At 44.9% G+C, this 17,696-nt stretch overlaps 1 protein-coding gene across 1 annotated transcript in view; it reads left to right on the top strand.

Moving 5' to 3' along the window:
* The window catches only part of LOC124711814 (synaptotagmin-7-like), a 540,385-nt gene that overhangs the window by 485,130 nt on the left and 37,559 nt on the right, over window positions 1–17,696 (top strand). Inside the window, exons 6-7 of the mRNA XM_047242038.1 lie at window positions 5,005–5,152; window positions 17,019–17,128. Of these exons, the coding sequence (XP_047097994.1) occupies window positions 5,005–5,152; window positions 17,019–17,128 (258 nt within the window). The remainder of the gene's footprint in view (window positions 1–5,004; window positions 5,153–17,018; window positions 17,129–17,696) is intronic.

Genomic DNA, 17,696 nt, shown 5'->3' with positions numbered 1-17,696 from the left:
GAAGCACAGGAGAGCACAGTCAGTATGTGGTCTGGAGTCATGTTATTGAAAGTTAATACCACGGAGATATTTAAGAGGAAGCACTGCCACCGGCTTTAGAGCATCAGAAACGTAACATCTGCTGTCCAAATTACTAGCTACGTGAACCAGAGGCTATCGCTTTGTGTACCCAGTGGCACCTCACACCACCACCACCACCACCACCACCAACACCAACACAGCTACTGCTGAGCCTAATATGATGACTGTAATCTGGAATGTTCGTTATCCTTAGAGCCTCCACATGCGGGTGTGTCCATCGTGACACTATGCGCAGACCTGGGACTCATCTAAAAAACAATGTGGTCCCACTTCTGTGCCCAATGCTGTCTTTGGGTACATCACTGCTTGCCTGCCTGTCTCTGCCGTCGTCTCAAAGGAATTAGTAACAGTGGACATGACTGTACAATACAGTACAGCACAGCCGAGCCAATAATACCGTATCCTCTCGGGCGCTAATTGTGTGGCATCTCTGAGCCACTACATGGCAATTCTCTATTCGCATGAGAGTCGTCAAATCCCAATCCGTGCGAGCACCACTATGGTGAAGTAGTCTCAGTAGACCATGATCCTGCTGCCATCGAATTTCAGCCCATGTTGGTAGACGTTTCCACTTTTTGCATGAGGCATAACTCGATTTTCTCAAACAAATAAATAAATCAATCAATCAAATAGGTTACAGATTGAAAACCATACTGCATAAGCTCGTATACAGATTGTAGAGGGCTTTACCTCTACCTCATTTTGCAGGGTGTTGATCCAGTTTTTTCAGGCTAGCAAATGGGAAGTTGAGGTACATAAAATAGAAACCAAACATCCTCATTTTGACTGTGATATTAACTGATAGTATGTGTAGTGCTACATTACGAAGTAATGTGTGTATAATGTGGCATTGACTGGGAGTGATAAATTAACAGTGTAGCACTAGCTTCCTACATTACTGATAAATCTCTTTGCAAAACAGTATTGTACATTACAGATAACCTCAATGAGGCGACACTGTTTCAAACGGACTTGGATGGTACTGGTAAAGGTGGAGGCTCTAATCTTTATCTGGACATACTCATTTAGGTTTTCCGTGGTTTTTCTAAATCATCGGGTGGTTATAATTAAACTTTCCCTATTTAGAACGTTATAACACGGAAACTAATTACCGTACGAGTACCGAACTTGGTAGCATTAATATCCAGAGTGGTGGGTGCATGATTTTCACGCGTCACAGCGCCACCGTCTAGTTCCAACCATGGCAACCATGTCTCACACACCTGACCAGTCGCAGTGCACTTGTTGAATGTTTCAACATGAGTTTGGACAAACGGAGCAGGGCATTATTGGTGAAGCTCTATTATCAAAACAACAGTAATGCTGCAGCTGCACTTCGAGAATATCACCGGCTAAAAGGTTTACGGAAGGGTCCTCTTTCTCCACCTGCTGTGCGGAGCATTATGAAGAAGTTTGAATCAACTGGAGAACTGGGCGTCGCTCCGGGAAGAGGCGGAAGACCGGTTGCACCACAGGTGGTTGATGAGATCGCTCTTGCTATGGCAGACAACGCTGCACGTAATTCCCAATCGCCAGGCAATGCGCGTGCTGTGTCACGACAGTTGAACGTCCCGTGGTCCACCGTACGGAAGATGCTTCGAACCGCTCTCAAATGGTATCTGTACAAGATCCATATCGTACAGCAGCTTGTACCACAGGACGTACAACGATGTGTTGAGTTTTCTCTCCACTTTCTCACAAGGACTGAAGCTGACGAGGGCTGGCTCTGGACCATCCTATGGACAGACAAAGCTCATTTTTCTCTGATGGGTGACGAGAGCACACAAAATTGCCGAGTGTGGGGATCTTCATCTCCTTTCACTGCGCATGAAGTTCCTCTGTATGGTGAACGTATCACCGTATGGTGTGGCTTCACGGCTAAGTTCGTCACTGGCCCATTCTTTTTTGAACATGCTGGCTTTGAAGGACCAAAGACGTGCTATGTGATTGGCCAGGTTACTGTGATGTGCTTCGCCAGCATGTCATACCTGCCCTACAGAAGAGAGACCATTGAACTCAACAGGTTTCACGCAAGATGGGGAACCACCACACATCGCTCATGAAGTTCACCTGCTTCTCCGAAACCCACTTGGAAACGATCGAATTATCAGCCGATCGTTTCCAAATGCTTGGCGGGCACCTGATCTCACTCCTTGTGATTTCTGGTTGTGGGGCTACCTGAAGGACAGCGTTTACCAGGGGAACATTTACACCTGTGCTGATCTGAAGCGCATCATATCGAGAGAAGTAGCCAGCATACCTTCGTTCTACTGTGCAGGATGCAATTCCCCGCTTTCAGACACTTCTGGACACGATGAGCACCATATTGAGCCCCTATTGTAGCACTAATGGTACCGGTAAGTAATGGTATGATGTACCGTACCAGCAAAAGTGTTTCAGTTAAACTGATTCTGCATTATTTCTCTTCCCCATGTCCTTGACATTAATGCTACCAAGTTTGGTCCTCGTACGGTAATTATTTTCCATGTTACAACGTGTTAAGTAGGGAAAGTTTAATAATAACCACCCAGTACTTTAGGAAAATTTCACAAGCTGCGACATTGTCGCGAATAAAACAGTGACCCGAACACAGAATAAATATTCTTTACTTTAGTCTATGGTCACAAACTTTTTGTCAACAGATTACCGGTTTCGGTCCATGATGACCATTTTCAGATATGTGCTGCTGATAAGATGACTCTTGCATGTGCTGTTACCTACATATACGTATTTGACGACGCTGGTGCTGATTTTGCATTTAACATTTGACGAAGCCACTATGGCTGCAGTACATTAGGACATTGTTTTTATAAAACAGATCTGAAGATGGTCATTGTAGACCGAAACCGGTAATCTGTTGACAAAAAGTTTGTGACCATAGACGTAAAGAAAAGGAAATTTATTCTTCAGGCAAATGTTGGAATGATTTCTACTGCAAAGGCGCGGCAGACTACCTGTCCCATCCTTCTCAGACTACTCAAACTAGATATGTAAGTGAATAAACAGTTGTGTCACCTGAATAACAAATCCATCACGGACATGTCACTCCTTCTAAAGTCGCCCAGGTCGACTGTTGATGACGTGACTGTGAATGTAACGTGAAGGAAGAAGCACAGTTAATTCAAGACCAGGCAGACATCATGTACTGACGGACAGAAACCGTAGGGCATTGGGAACGATAGTTGTGAAAAATCACTTTAAATCACCGGAAGGAATCACTCATGCTACCAGGAGTGCATGTAGCACAATATCCGTGCTTAGGGAGTAGAGAAGAATGGGCTGCAATCGTCGAGCTTCTCTCATAAGCCATACATTTCTGCGGCCAGTCTAAGCGAAGCTTAGAACGATGCCACTGGACAGCGGATGATTGGAAGCGGTTGATTTGGAGTGATGAATAGATAAATGCCATCCGATGTAAGGGTTTGGGTTTGGCGAATGCCTGGAGAAAGTTACCTGTCATCATGTGTAGTGCCAACAGTGAAGTATGGAGGAGGTGATGTTAAGGTGTAGGCTGTTTCCCGTGGCTAGCTGTGGCTCTCGTGTTGCGAATAAGAAAAGGCTAAATGCGCAAAGATATGAACACATTTTATAGCACTGTGTATTGCGTACAGTGGAGGAACAGGTCGGAGACGGTGATTGTTTATATTACCATGCCAAAACACAAGGGAAGGCACCACCCACATTAATGTCCACTAATAGGTGTCCAGATGCTTTTTGATCGCAGTATACTTTGTGAATCTGCAATACAATGCTAACCATTTGCATATCCAAGCACGTAGTACACTTAATGTCAACATGACGTCTGTTGCTTGCAGCCCTCGTTCTGTTGCTATTTTAATGGACAGCGGCGTGTATTGGTATACAGAATAAATATTAATAAAATCGAAACACTACAGGGACAAATTTCTGACTGCAAATGGAGGAGAAAAGGTCCTATGTCCAGGAATGCATCATTGCCATGGTAGATGGCGCTGACGAATGGCAGTTCCTCTGACCACGTACCGTGCGTTCCTTGGGTGTTGCAGGCTGCATGATTGACCCAGCGTATTGTAAACACCAGAATGGTCCGTTATTCATGTCGGGAACAAGCAGAGATGCTGTTTTGGTACAGCCGTGATGCATCTCGGCCGTTTCCATCTGCTTGGCCGTACACAAACAAGTATCCTCACAGGCACCAGCCACATCACACAACATTTCAAACCCTTTTTCTTGCGTTTGTGTGATCATGGGTCCTTTCATGCAGACGAACGTGCGTACATCAGATTGGGAGGACCGGGTTCTACACGACATTGAGACGAACTCCAGTACCAGCTGCAAAACTGGTATACGCAGAGTCCGCCATCTCCCTGTCCCTGCACATTCTTCCGTCTGACAGGACCCATGATCACACTAGCTCCCAAAAAGGGCTTGAAATGTTGTGTGATGTGGTTGGTGCCTGTGAGAATACTTGTTTTGGTATAGTGTGCTGCCTCTCGATCGTTTCCATCTGCTTGGCTATACATATCACCATCTCGGCTTGTTCGCGGCATAAATACCGGACCATTCTGCTGCTTACAATACGCTGCCTAAAGCATATAGCCTGCAACACACAAGGTACACCAAAACGTTGTCACATGAACTGTCATTCGTCAGTGCCTTTCCCGTGGCAACGATACGTATAGCATATTTCTTCCTCCATTTCCAATGGAATCCGTCCCCACCGTTTGTGGGTTTTATTGATGTTTAACCTGCATAAAAACTACTCATTTTCAAATTAATTCAAAAATAAATCAGACCGGATTTTTTAGCAGCACCATCACTCTGACGACCCCTCTGTTTATTTGTCTTGGCGAGATCGACTGAATTTGTAAGCAAGCATGCCTCAGCTTCCTTCGCACAGTACAGTTGCGACTGACAGTCATGCATGCTCTCGTTTTTTCGCAGGGGAAAGATCTCGCCGCCAAGGACATCTCCGGCACGTCGGATCCCTACGTGCGCGTCACACTGCTGCCCGACAAGAAGCACCGGCTGGAGACCAAGATCAAGCGGCGCACACTCAACCCACGCTGGAACGAGACCTTCTACTTCGAAGGTATCACAACGCTGCACCTCTTTACTCCCAATATTATTGCTGAAATACACAAGATTCCAGGGTCCGAAGGAATCCTTGTCAATTTCGGTACAGAATTGTTAACTGAGTTAGCTCCCATCGTGATTGGAAGAACGCACAGTTCACAACCATCTAGAAATAGAGTAGCAGAAGTGTTCCACAAAACAACCCACCGATTTCATTGACGTATTTCTGTTGTAGAAACCGACAACAAAGTCTGGGCTGATAAATCAGGTAACTCGAACAGCATGACCCCCTCCATGCTAACCAGCACAGATTCCCAAAACAATGATGATGCAAAGCTTAGTTTGGGCGTTCCTCACACGAGATTCTGAAATCCATGGATCAAGGCAGTCATTTAGATGCACTATTCCTTCACTTCCGAAAATAATATCACTCGTTACACCACTGTGCCTTGATAGACGCAGCACAATTCTGCTGGTGCGAATTACTCTCAACATGCGGCTGGGTCCATGATTGCAAATAGCCGATCAAGTTGGAAAAGTTACTGAACGCCTTGAGGCTGTGACACTACAGCTGTGTCAGTAGTAGTTGTGAAATTACTTGTAGCCAGTGCAAGGAGCTTTTGACGAAGACGATTATGTTTAGTTTGTCGGGCGCTCAACTGAGTGGTCATCAGTGCCCGAAGGAGCTTTTGGAGGCACTTTTGTTATCAGGATAGTGTCGTAGGTATAATTTTACTAAAGGTATAATAACATATCATTTGTAATTTGAAGAAAACTAGTTGTGCAGCTTGATTTTGATTGCCTTTTTTTATTTTTTGGATTGGTGGTGACAGGTGGATTCTTTTGAGTTTTTAATTGATTTTTGCCGCCTGATAATTATTGTTGAAAAGTTCTTACTAATAAATATTGTGAAGTATAATCCACGTAATTAACCAAGTTGTTCCACTCACCTGCCATTCCACATTAGGGTGAAGTGAGAGTTGTAGATTTCTGAGTAAAGGGGTCCAGTGTTACATCTGTGAAAAAATGAGTTAACAGCGGAAGAGGAGCCCTTCAGATTCAGTTGAAGGGGAGTAACTAGATAGAATGAGGAGGGAGATGGGGGCTGAGGAATGGATAATGGCAGTCGGTAAGAAGGCTGCTCTTAGAAAGATATATTCAGATAGTTTCACATGCTGTATCACCAATAGATTGGACCAACTGTCTGAGCGTATAGGAGAGGAGTCTCTCGTAGCTGTAGGTGTAGGAAACTTGCAGCAGACCTCAACAGTAGCCTAAGTCAGCTGTAAACTGAAATACACTGAAGAGCCAAAGAAACTGGTACACATGCCTAACATCGTGCAGGGCCCCCGTGAGCACACAGAAGTGCAGAAAACGACGTGGCATCCACTCGACTAGTGTCTGACGTAGTGCTGGAGGGAACTGACACCATGAATCCTGAAGGCCTCTCCATAAATCCCTAAGAGTACGAGGGGATGGAGACCCAACTCGCTTTATTTGTTCATGAGACCCAGAAAATATTAGATACAGGCTCGCAGGTAGATGCTATTTTCCTTGACTTCCGGAAGGCGTTCGATACAGTTCCGCACTGTCGCCTGATAAACAAAGTAAGAGCCTACGGAATATCAGACCAGCTGTGTGGCTGGATTGAAGAGTTTTTAGGAAACAGAACGCAGCATGATGTTCTCAATGGAGAGACGTCTACATACGTTAAAGTAACCTCTGACGTGCTACAGGGGAGTGTTATGGGACCATTGCTTTTCACAATATATATAAATGACCTAGTAGATGTCCGCCCCCGGTAGCTGAGTGGTCAGCGCGACAGACTGTCAATCCACAGGGCTCTGGTTCGATTCCCGGCTGGGTCGGAGATTTTCTCCGCTCAGGGACTGGGTGTTGTGTTGTCCTCATCATCATTTCATCCCCATCGACGCGCAAGTCGCCGAAGTGGCGTCAAATCGAAAGACTTGCACCAGGCGAACGGTTTACCCCACGGGAGGCCCTCGTCACACGGCATTTCATTTACCTAGTAGATAAGAGTCGGAAGTTCCATGCAGCTTTTCGCGAATGATGCTGTAGTATACAGAGAAGTTGCAGCATTAGAAAATTGTAGCGAAATGCAGGAAGATCTGCAGCGGATAGGCATTTGGTGCAGGGAGTGGCAACTGGCCCTTAACATAGACAAATGTAATGTATTGCGAATACATAGAAAGAAGGAGCCTTTATTGTATGATTACGTGATAGCGGAACAAACACTGGTAGCAGTTACTTCTGTAAAATATCTGGGAGTATGCGTGCGGAACGATTTGAAGTGGAATGATCATATAAAATTAATTGTTGGTAAGGCGGGTACCAGGTTGAGATTCATTGGGAGAGTCCTTAGAAAATGTAGTCCATCAACAAAGGAGGTGGCTTACAAAACACTCGTTCGACCTATACTTGAGTATTTCTCATCAGTGTGGGATCCGTACCAGATCGGGTTGACGGAGGAGATAGAGAAGATCCAAAGAAGAGCGGCGCGTTTCGTCACAGGGTTGTTTGGTAAGCGTGATAGCGTTACGGAGATGTTTAGCAAACTCAAGTGGCAGACTCTGCAAGAGAGGCGCTCTGCATCGCGGTGTAGCTTGCTCGCCAGGTTTCGAGAGGGTGCGTTTCTGGATGAGGTATCGAATATATTGCTTCTCCCTACTTATAACTCCCGAGGAGATCACGAATGTAAAATTAGATGCCAGCGCGCACGGAGGCTTTCAGACAGTCGTTCTTCCCGCGAACCATACGCGACTGGAACAGAAAAGGAAGGTAATGACAGTGGCACGTAAAGTGCCCTCCGCCACACACCGTTGGGTGGCTTGCGGAGTATAAATGTAGATGTAGATCTCTTCTGAACAGCACGTTGCAAGATGTATGCTCAATGATGTTCACGTCTGGGGAGTTTGGTGGCCAGCGGAAGTGTTTAATCTCAGTAGAGTGTTCCTGGAGCCACTCTGTAGCAACTCTGGCTGTGTGGTGTGTCTCATTGTCCTGCTGGGATTGCCCAAGTCCGCCGGAATGCACAATGGAAATTAATGGATGCAGGTGATGGGAAAGAAATATAAACGGATTGAGTGCCAAATAGGAGGAACAAAGTTAGAACAGGTGGACGGTTTCAAGTACTTAGGATGCATATTCTCACAGGATGGCAACATAGTGAAAGAACTGGAAGCGAGGTGTAGCAAGGCTAATGCAGTGAGCGCTCAGCTACGATCTACTCTCTTCTGCAAGAAGGAAGTCAGTACCAAGACTAAGTTATCTGTGCACCGTTCACTCTTTCGACCAACTTTGTTGTATGGGAGCGAAAGCTGGGTGGATTCAGGTTACCTTATCAATAAGGTTGAGGTTACGGATATGAAAGTAGCTAGGATGATTGCAGGTACTAGTAGATGGGAACAATGGCAGGAGGGTGTCCACAATGAGGAAATCAAAGGAAAACTGGGAATGAACTCTATAGATGTAGCAGTCAGGGCGAACAGGCTTAGATGGTGGGGTCATGTTACACGCATGGGAGAAGCAAGGTTACCCAAGAGACTCATGAGTTCAGCAGTAGAGGGTAGGAGGAGTCGGGGCAGACCAAGGAGAAGGTACCTGGATTCGGTTAAGAATGATTTTGAAGTAATAGGTTTAACATCAGAAGAGGCACCAATGTTAGCACTGAATAGGGGATCATGGAGGAATTTTATAAGGGGGGCTATGCTCCAGACTGAACGCTGAAAGGCATAATCAGTCTTAAATGATGATGATGATGATGTTGATGAGGTGATGAGAGAGGATTCTTACGTACATATCACCTATCAGAGTCGTATCTGGACGTATCAGGGATCCCATATCACTCCACCTGCACACGCCCCACAACGTTACAGAGCCTCCGCCAGTTTGAACATTCCACTGCTGACAAGCAGGATCCATGGATTCATGAGGTTGTCTCAATACTCGTACACGTCCTTATGCTCGATACAATTTTAAACGAAACTAGTCCGACCAGGCAACATGTTTCCATTCATCAACTCTCCAATGTCGGTGCTGACGGGCCTAGGGGAGGCGTAAAGCCTTGTGCCGTGCAGTCATCAAGTGTACACGAGTGAGTCTTCTGTTACGAAAGTCCATATCGATGATGTTTTGTTGAATGGTTCACATGCTGACACTTGTTGACGGGCCAGCATTGTAATCTGCAGAAATTTGCGGAAGTGTTGCACTTCTGTCACGCTGAACGATTCTCTCAGACGTCGTTGGCCCCGTTCTTGCAGGATCTTTTTTCGGCTGCAGCTGTGTCGGAAATTTGATATTTTACCGGATTCCTGATTTTCACACTACACTCATGAAATTGTCCTACTGGAAAATCCCCACTTCATCGTTACCTCGGAGATGCTGTGTCCCATCGCTATTGCGCCACGTTCAAACTCACTTAAATCTTGATGACCTGCCTTTGTAGCAGCAGTAACCGATCTAACAACTGCGCCAGACACTTGTCTTACATAGGCGTTGCCGACCGCAGCGCAGTATTCTGCCTGTTTACAGATCTCTACATTTGAATATGAATGCCTATACCAGTTTCTTTGACGCTTCAGTGTAGAAAAATTCTACTATTAAGTAGTTCTCATGGCAGACGTGTAGGTCAGCAGCTGCAGGAAGTGTTTGGGGAGTGAGCTCATGTCAAAAGCATTGTGAATCCTAGTGCAGTGCTGACTCAAGTGACTGACAACATTGGAAAGTTATGTAGGAATTGTACGAAACTTGATCAGATAGTGACTGTGGGTGGAGCTGGGAATAGTTTTGTAAGGACAGAGATCATGATGTAGGTGATGCCAGGAATAAGATAATTACTCAAACTGGTTGCACAAACTTGCACCTCATGCAGCTGTTTCAGCGTCATGTTCGGCTTCATCTTAATATGGCTGTTAGGCATATTAACATGCGGCTTATGAAGGCACTAATGATAGAGGGTACGACTGACCTTGCAGGAACGCCAGCTGAGTCTGTCGATAGATCAAGCCTCACTAGATACGGCCTACACCTCAGTAGGAGTGGGAGAGGGAGGTTGGGAAAGATTATAGCCGGCACTCTAGTGGAGAATGATGGGATCACTCATGGGAAAATTCCTGGAGTAACTGGCATTAGGGCTGCACCTTTTTAAGATTGAAGTCAGGTATCCCTGCTTAAAGGAGCTCTCTCTAACGTAGGAACCATCTTCAAAAGATAAAGCATCTTAAGTGGTGAAGGAATTAACACATTTCATCAAAATATAAGAGGTATTAGATATAAACATAGTGAATGCTTCTTGATGTTGACTCTGATATCATTAGAATATCAGAACACCATTTACACAATGTGAAAATTCGGAGGGTTTCTGTACCGGGTTCAGATTATCTGGTTATTTTTCAAGAAGTTTTTTGTGCAGTTGGGGAGTGGCCATGTGCGTGAATCGCAGTATACAATTCGTGCCTATTCATGTATCAAAGCACTGCCCTGAACAGACCATTGAATGTTGTGTAGGAGCTGTTGAATTCAAGCCGGTCAGTGTGTCCGAGGGGTTCCAGACACTTCAGTCTGGAACTGCGCGACAGCTACGGTCGTAGGTTCGAATCCTGCCTCGGGCATGGATGTGTGTGATGTCCTTAGGTTGGTTAGGTTTAAGTAGTCCTAAGTTCTAGGGGGCTGATGACCCCAGATGTTAAGTCTCATAGTGCTCAGAGCCATTTGAACCATTCTGTTGAATTTAGTGAAACTACACTTTTAATTATACTTATCTATAAGTCTCCTGAATCTAATTTCAGGGCGTTTCTGTTCAAGCTAGAAAGAGTTACTGATTCACGTTATTCGAAGTACCAAAACTTAGTTGTGTATTGAGTCTTCAACATTAATTTTATAACTTTTTCTATAAGGAAAAGGATGGTGCAAGCTCTGCTAAATTCATATCACCTGACTGTATTCTTTCCATCAAGAGTGCAAAGGAACAAAAGCACAACAATAGACAATATTTTGTTCATTTTCCATTATTAGAGAGACATTCTGTCAGAAAAAGAGTGAATGGCCTTTCACACAATGATGCACAACTTTTAACACTGAAAAGAATTTGTGGACGCTCACATGTAAAATATAATTACAAACTATTTAGAAATTTTAATCCACTGCCAACAGAAACTTTTTAAACCTTGTTAAAGAACGAGAGTGGCTGGTAGTTACGATAAATGTAAGGGTTTCCTCAACACATTTGCCATGCCACTTGAAACTGAAAGTTGCTTTCTATTAGAACGTCTAAAGCAGGTTAATGGCACTGACGGGAAACCTGGATGTCTGACTAATGGGATGAGGATATCATGTAGAAGGAAGTGGGAATTAATCAAAAGATGAGGAATTGTAACAATCGAGCTGCGTTAGTCCATTACAAACAGTACTGTTAGGTGCTTAAACATGCCATCAGGAATGCGGAAAGCCTGTGGGATGTAAATAGAACATGTTTGCAGGAAGCATTCGTATCCCACTTGATGGATCCTGGGTTCAAATGATGGCGAAGGGGACGGAACGAAGTGTCGTAGGAAGGCGAGGGAGACAGGTTGCGGGCAGATATGAGTGTGAAGATACATTAAATTATTACATTTACGGATCAATACCACAAGCGGTTCTGAGGTATCAGGTATCTACCCATGATGCAATACGCATATTACACACATCAAAAAAAGTTTTGCATCACCCCAGTTCCCAGAACTCATGAAGGTAGACGTTGACTGTGGATATTGTATCACAATGTTGTCTGTTCAGAGATGTCACTAAACCCGCCCAAAGATGTAAACAACCATACATGAGCATTTCCGGTCACGAAGGCATGCCGGTCCCCAGCACGAATCGTCCCGGCGGATTGGTGTCGAGGTCCAATGTGCCGGCCAGTCTGTGAATCGTTTTTAAGGCGGTTTTCCATCTGCCTCGGCGAATGCGGGCTGATTCCCATTAGTCCGTATCAGTTACACTATCTCGGAGATTGCTGCGCAAATACTTTCTCCACATACGCGTATGGTGTGAGACATCCTGGAGGTGGAGGGTGGGGAGGGGGGGGAGAGGATCCGCTGGACGCCGAACCGCACAATAACGCTGTGTTCGGTGTGGGGCGACAGTGGGGTGAGTGGACTGCTGTAGCCTGTTGTGGGGTTGTGAACCACTGAGAGCTATGGTGGGGACGAAGCCTCTCTGTCCTTTCTAGGTCCCTCGTTCCACACAACACAACACAAATGCATGAGCAACACCTGTTTGACGGAGAGGGTCCGACAGCCAATCAGTTGCAGTCATTCCACCAGGAAGAAGGTACACAGCTCGTGTTGTCTGTAGTTCAACCATGCCTAGACGGTCAATACCGATGTTCGATCGCTTCCGCATTGTTACTATGTGCCAGGAAGGGCTCTCAACAAGGGAAGCGTCCAGGCGTCTCGGAGTGAACCAAAGCGATGTTGTTCGGACATGGAGGAGATACAGAGAGACAATCTTTCTTTCCACGAACAATATGAGACTGGAATAGAAGGGAGAACCGATAGAGGTACTCAAGATACCCTCCGCCACACACCGTCAGGTGGCTTGCGGAGTATGGATATAGATGTAGACGAACTGTCGATGACATGCCTCGCTCAGTCCGCCCAAGGGCTACTACTGCAGTGGATGACCGCTACCTACAGACTATGGCGCGGAGGAACCATGACAGCAACGCCACCATGTTGAATAATGCTTTTCGTGCAGCCACAGGACGTCGTGTTACGACTCAAACTGTGCACAATAGGCTGCATGATGCGCAACTTCACTCCCGACGTCCATGTCGAGGTCCATCTTTGCAACCACGACACCATGCAGCTCGGTGCAGATGGGCCCAACAACATGCCGAATGGACTGCTCAGGATTGGCATCACATTCTCTTCACTAATGAGTGTCACATATGTCTTCAACCAGACAATCGTCGGAGATGTTTTTGGAGGCAATCTGGTCAGGCTGAATGCCTTAGACACACTGTCCAGTGAGTGCAGCAAGGTGGAGGTTACCTGCTGTTTTGGAGTGGCATGATGTGGAGCCAACGTACACCGCTGGTGATCATGGAAGGCGCTGTAACGGCTGTACGATGCGTGAATGTCATCCTACGACCGATAGTGCAACCATACTGGCAGTATATTGGCGAGGTATTCGCCTTCATGGACGACAATTCGCGCCCCCATCGTCCACATCTTGTAAATGACTTCCTTCAGGATAACGACACCGCTCGACTAGAGTGGCCAGCATGTTCTCCAGGCATGAACTCTATCGAACATGCCTTTGATAGATTGAAAATGGTTGTCTATGGACGACGTGACCCATCAACCACTCTGAGGGATCTACGCTGAATCGCTGTTGAGGAGTGGGACAAATTGGACCAACAGTGCCTTGATGAACTTGTGGATAGTATGCCACGACAAATACAGGCATCCATCAATACTAGAGGACGTGCTACTGGGTATTAGAGGTGCCAGTGTGTACATCAATCTGGACCACCATCTCTGAAGGTCTCACTGTATGGTGGTACACTATGAAATGTGTGGTTTTCATGAGCAACAAAAAGGGCGGAAATGTTGTTTATGATGATTTCTGTTCCAATTTTATGTACAGTGTTTGTAACTGTAGTGCCGTTCAACGTTGTTATTTATTTATTTATTTTTGAATGAAAGAACTTGTAGCAAGTTCCCCAGCATGCAGAAAAATCCCCTGAAATTCCCATTGGGATTCTTGTTGCACGCAATTTGCAACGAAACGTTAGCGCCAGGATTTCACCTGGAACAGATCCTGCCCATTCATTCCCCTCCACAGGAAGGAACTAGTAACGGAACGAGTTCCGCCCTTTCACTCCATCTACAGCGAATAAGCACACCCAAGTACATTCTTTGGGATATTCCCACAGAGTGCATAGGCTTTGGTCTTCATCGCATGTTTTCTGTTGAAGATTTGTTTACGCAGCGAAGGCTGACAACAAAGCTCTACTACCCTGACCGCTCGCCGCCCTTGTACTAAGCGGGCGAACACTAGCCGGAATGTCCAGTGTGAGCAAGCCTGGTTGGTTGATTTGAGGGAGGGGACCAAACTGCGAGTACATCGATCCCATCGGATTGGGGAAGCATGGGGAGAGAAATCGGCCGTACCCTTTCAAAGGAATCATCCCGGCATTTGCCTGAAGCGATTTAGGAAAATTACGGAAAACCTAAATCAGGATGGCCGGACGCGGGTTTCAACAGTCGTTCTCCCGCATGCTAGTCCAATGTGCTAACCACTGCGCCACATGGCTCGGTAGCAAGCCTGGTATACACCACGTTCTCGGTCGGATAGCGTCGATATGCGTCCTGTCACAATACGTCCCGAGTGAATCAACCAGAAGAGACTCCTTCACTGAATGTGGGAAGCAGACATCTTGCAAGAATTACTTCTGGATTTCTTTCATGATTAGGCTGAACTTCGAGGCAACTTGAATCAGATTTTGCGATTTCATCATGTGTTGCACTACCCGCACTCCAAATTAACCTATAGATTCCTGGAAAATTACCAGTATGTTTGGAAATACGTAGCCACTGGCCGACGTAACGCGTTGGATGGTGTAAGAATGAGTTGTTGGAAATCACTACACACCGAACTTCCTACCGACTTCTCTCCCTTGAAATGCTGAGTTCGCGAAGAGTGAAGTTCCTTTCGTGTACTACTTTGATCGGTAATATAAATGTGTACATGTTCCATGGTGTTCATTAAGGACTTTACTTCCTTGCGAAACTCGTCATATATTTCATTCACGTCACTATCTGTATTCAAGGCTTTAGTTGTTACACGTTTTGCAACCCATCCGTGGGTTGATCCAGTGTATCGAATCGGTCCCATTTGTAGGGCCTTTTACAAACCACAAACACCAATATCCCTGCCTACAACAGTTCTCACCAATGTGAATTTTTCAGCTGCATAATCGCCAAGTACGTTAAGTTTTGAGTGTTGCCCTTCCTCCCTTTCTCTATCACGTGACATAAATAGCGTAGATAATGTATGTCTTGCACCATAAGATATCGTTTTGTACTGTATTTAAGCTTAATCTTTTAGTTTTCCCAAAATACTGCAATGCAATTGTCTCCTTTGCGCATTCAACAATTATATCACCACACTTCTAACTTCGGTGGGCTTGGCAGGTAAGCAGATGACTGACTTCCATCACTCTGTAAAAACTCTTCGTCACTCTCAGGTTGTGGATCACCCAGAAGTTTTTCACAATCATTCTATTCTTCAACATATTCGTGATGTTTGTTATTACCAGTGATTGCCACTGTTTCGTCTATCGCATTGATTAGAAATGTAGCTACTTTTCTCTCCTTTGCTGTAATTTCTGTGACTCTTCTTTTGTGTTTCTAATGGCTAACAACTATGCTCACTATATTTGCAGGATTCATTATCATACCTTTATGTTGACAGCGAGAGTAGCATGACGTGCTACGAAACAGGTAACGCCACCACAAACGGGCGGATTAACTGGCGAGGTCCATGCAACACAGACGGGGTCACTATTACAACGGTATCCTTGTTCTTATGCTTAATTTCTGTCTGGTTCCCCTAGTTGTCGCGTCGGTCACTTAAACTGGTGAGCTTCGATACGGCCGGCCGCGGTGGTCTCGCGGTTCTAGGCGCGCAGTCCGGAACCGTGCGACTGCTACGGTCGCAGGTTCGAATCCTGCCTCGGGCATGGATGTGTGTGATGTCCTTAGGTTAGTTAGGTTTAAGTAGTTCTAAGTTCTAGGGGACTGATGACCACAGATGTTAAGTCCCATAGTGCTCAGAGCCATTTGAACCATTTGAGCCTTCGATACGACGCGGCCTGTGTCGACCATACTACACACTGCAGATAATTACATTAGGTAGAGGTACACTGGTTACGATGTCTACAGTTACTAAAGTGACAATATCTTGTAAGATATGGTCCACTGTGAGCACAAAATCACATCTTCCTAGCTGACAGTGTAACTGGCGATGGCATTTAGTTTATACATTTTTTTAATTAATGCCTCAGACATATTCATACAAACCACAACCCATCTGCAAGTGCTATCTAATTTGCGCTAACTCCCTAGTTAGCAGGGAACATTATTCAGAGACGAGTGAAGCTATGACGTAAGACGTTAAGCTTGGTATAGATAGAGAGACGAAGTCGAAGCGTGACTGGGTGCCTTCCATGTGGAATCTCTGTGCAAAGACGCAATCAATATGCGAAGACACACATTAAACGAAAGGAATGACACGTCTCTCGGAGATGATTGTGAATGCAAAAAAATAGTGCGGTGAGAAATAGGTATGACCTTAAACTAAAATAAGAATAAATTTCACGATATCTTCATGACCATGTTTTAACCTGCCAAAACAACTTAGACACGGTACAACACTTCACTCGAGAAGTACCCATCACAGGTATCCTGACGAATTATCGGCTGGGCAAAGAAATGGTATTTTTGCCTCAATAATACGGCATGTCTAATGAACTCCCGTAAAAATTAATAGTAACTTTTCTGGTTTGAAGTAACTACTCGGTATAATAGCACAGAATATAGTACAATTACATATCCCCCCCCTGACTTCAAAACACGCTCTAGAGATTAACCCCAGATGACGGTTTCAGATGTGTCTTGATATCAAAAGATTATTATGCCATTTTGTGATTGGCCGTACGCACCAATTTACTGTGGTAACAGCATATTTAACCAAAAATGCACGACTGACAGTCCAAACAATCTCTGTTAAACTTCAGATGAGTAAAATGAATTTTTAGGGCCATTACGTGCTGCGGCGAGAGTTAGTAACGATTCCTTTTCTGTGATGTGTTGCAGGTTTTCCAATTCAGAAGCTGCAGAGCCGTGTTCTGCATCTGCACTGTTTCGACTACGATCGATTCTCCAGGGACGATTCCATAGGAGAAGTCTTCCTGCCTCTCTGTCAGGTAAGCCTTCTCTTTCCACACTCTGAGGCTTGAGAAAGTATTGCAAGATGAATTAATTAGAGAACTTGTCATTAATTCTTCTTGATGCATCATGATCGCCAGTAGATGGAAAATATTAACCATGGAACGACAACAAAGCTATTCGAATGAAAGTAATAACATATTCGTAATGTCCTCCATTATTTCAGAAATAATTTTGCTGCTAATTCGTAGCTGGCAATATTTCCTGGAATAACTGTCGCAGAACTAGACTTTAATTCTTATTTGTATGCTCATTATTAGTTTCGAGGCTTAAGCCGCAAAACACAGTGCTCTTAATTTTTAAAAAATGTAAAGAATGAGTCCTACTTAGCATTCAGATAAAAAGCTTTGAAAGATGAACTGAAGTAATATTTCCTACCAATAATCAAAAGACATACAAAAGTGGATGAGCTAATATACAAGTCATTAAGTCAAGAAATATACCATATCAAGCAACATAAATGTGATAGAGACACATGTCCCATTATACAAGAGATCTGGTAACAACTGACCAAAATAAATCAGTGGTCGCCCTTGACATAATCAA

The sequence above is a fragment of the Schistocerca piceifrons genome, chromosome 8 (genome assembly GCF_021461385.2).
Source record: "Schistocerca piceifrons isolate TAMUIC-IGC-003096 chromosome 8, iqSchPice1.1, whole genome shotgun sequence".
Classification (NCBI taxonomy): domain Eukaryota; kingdom Metazoa; phylum Arthropoda; class Insecta; order Orthoptera; family Acrididae; genus Schistocerca; species Schistocerca piceifrons.
The sequence above is the reverse complement of the archived record's forward strand: the minus strand, read 5'-3'. Positions and strand labels throughout refer to the sequence as shown.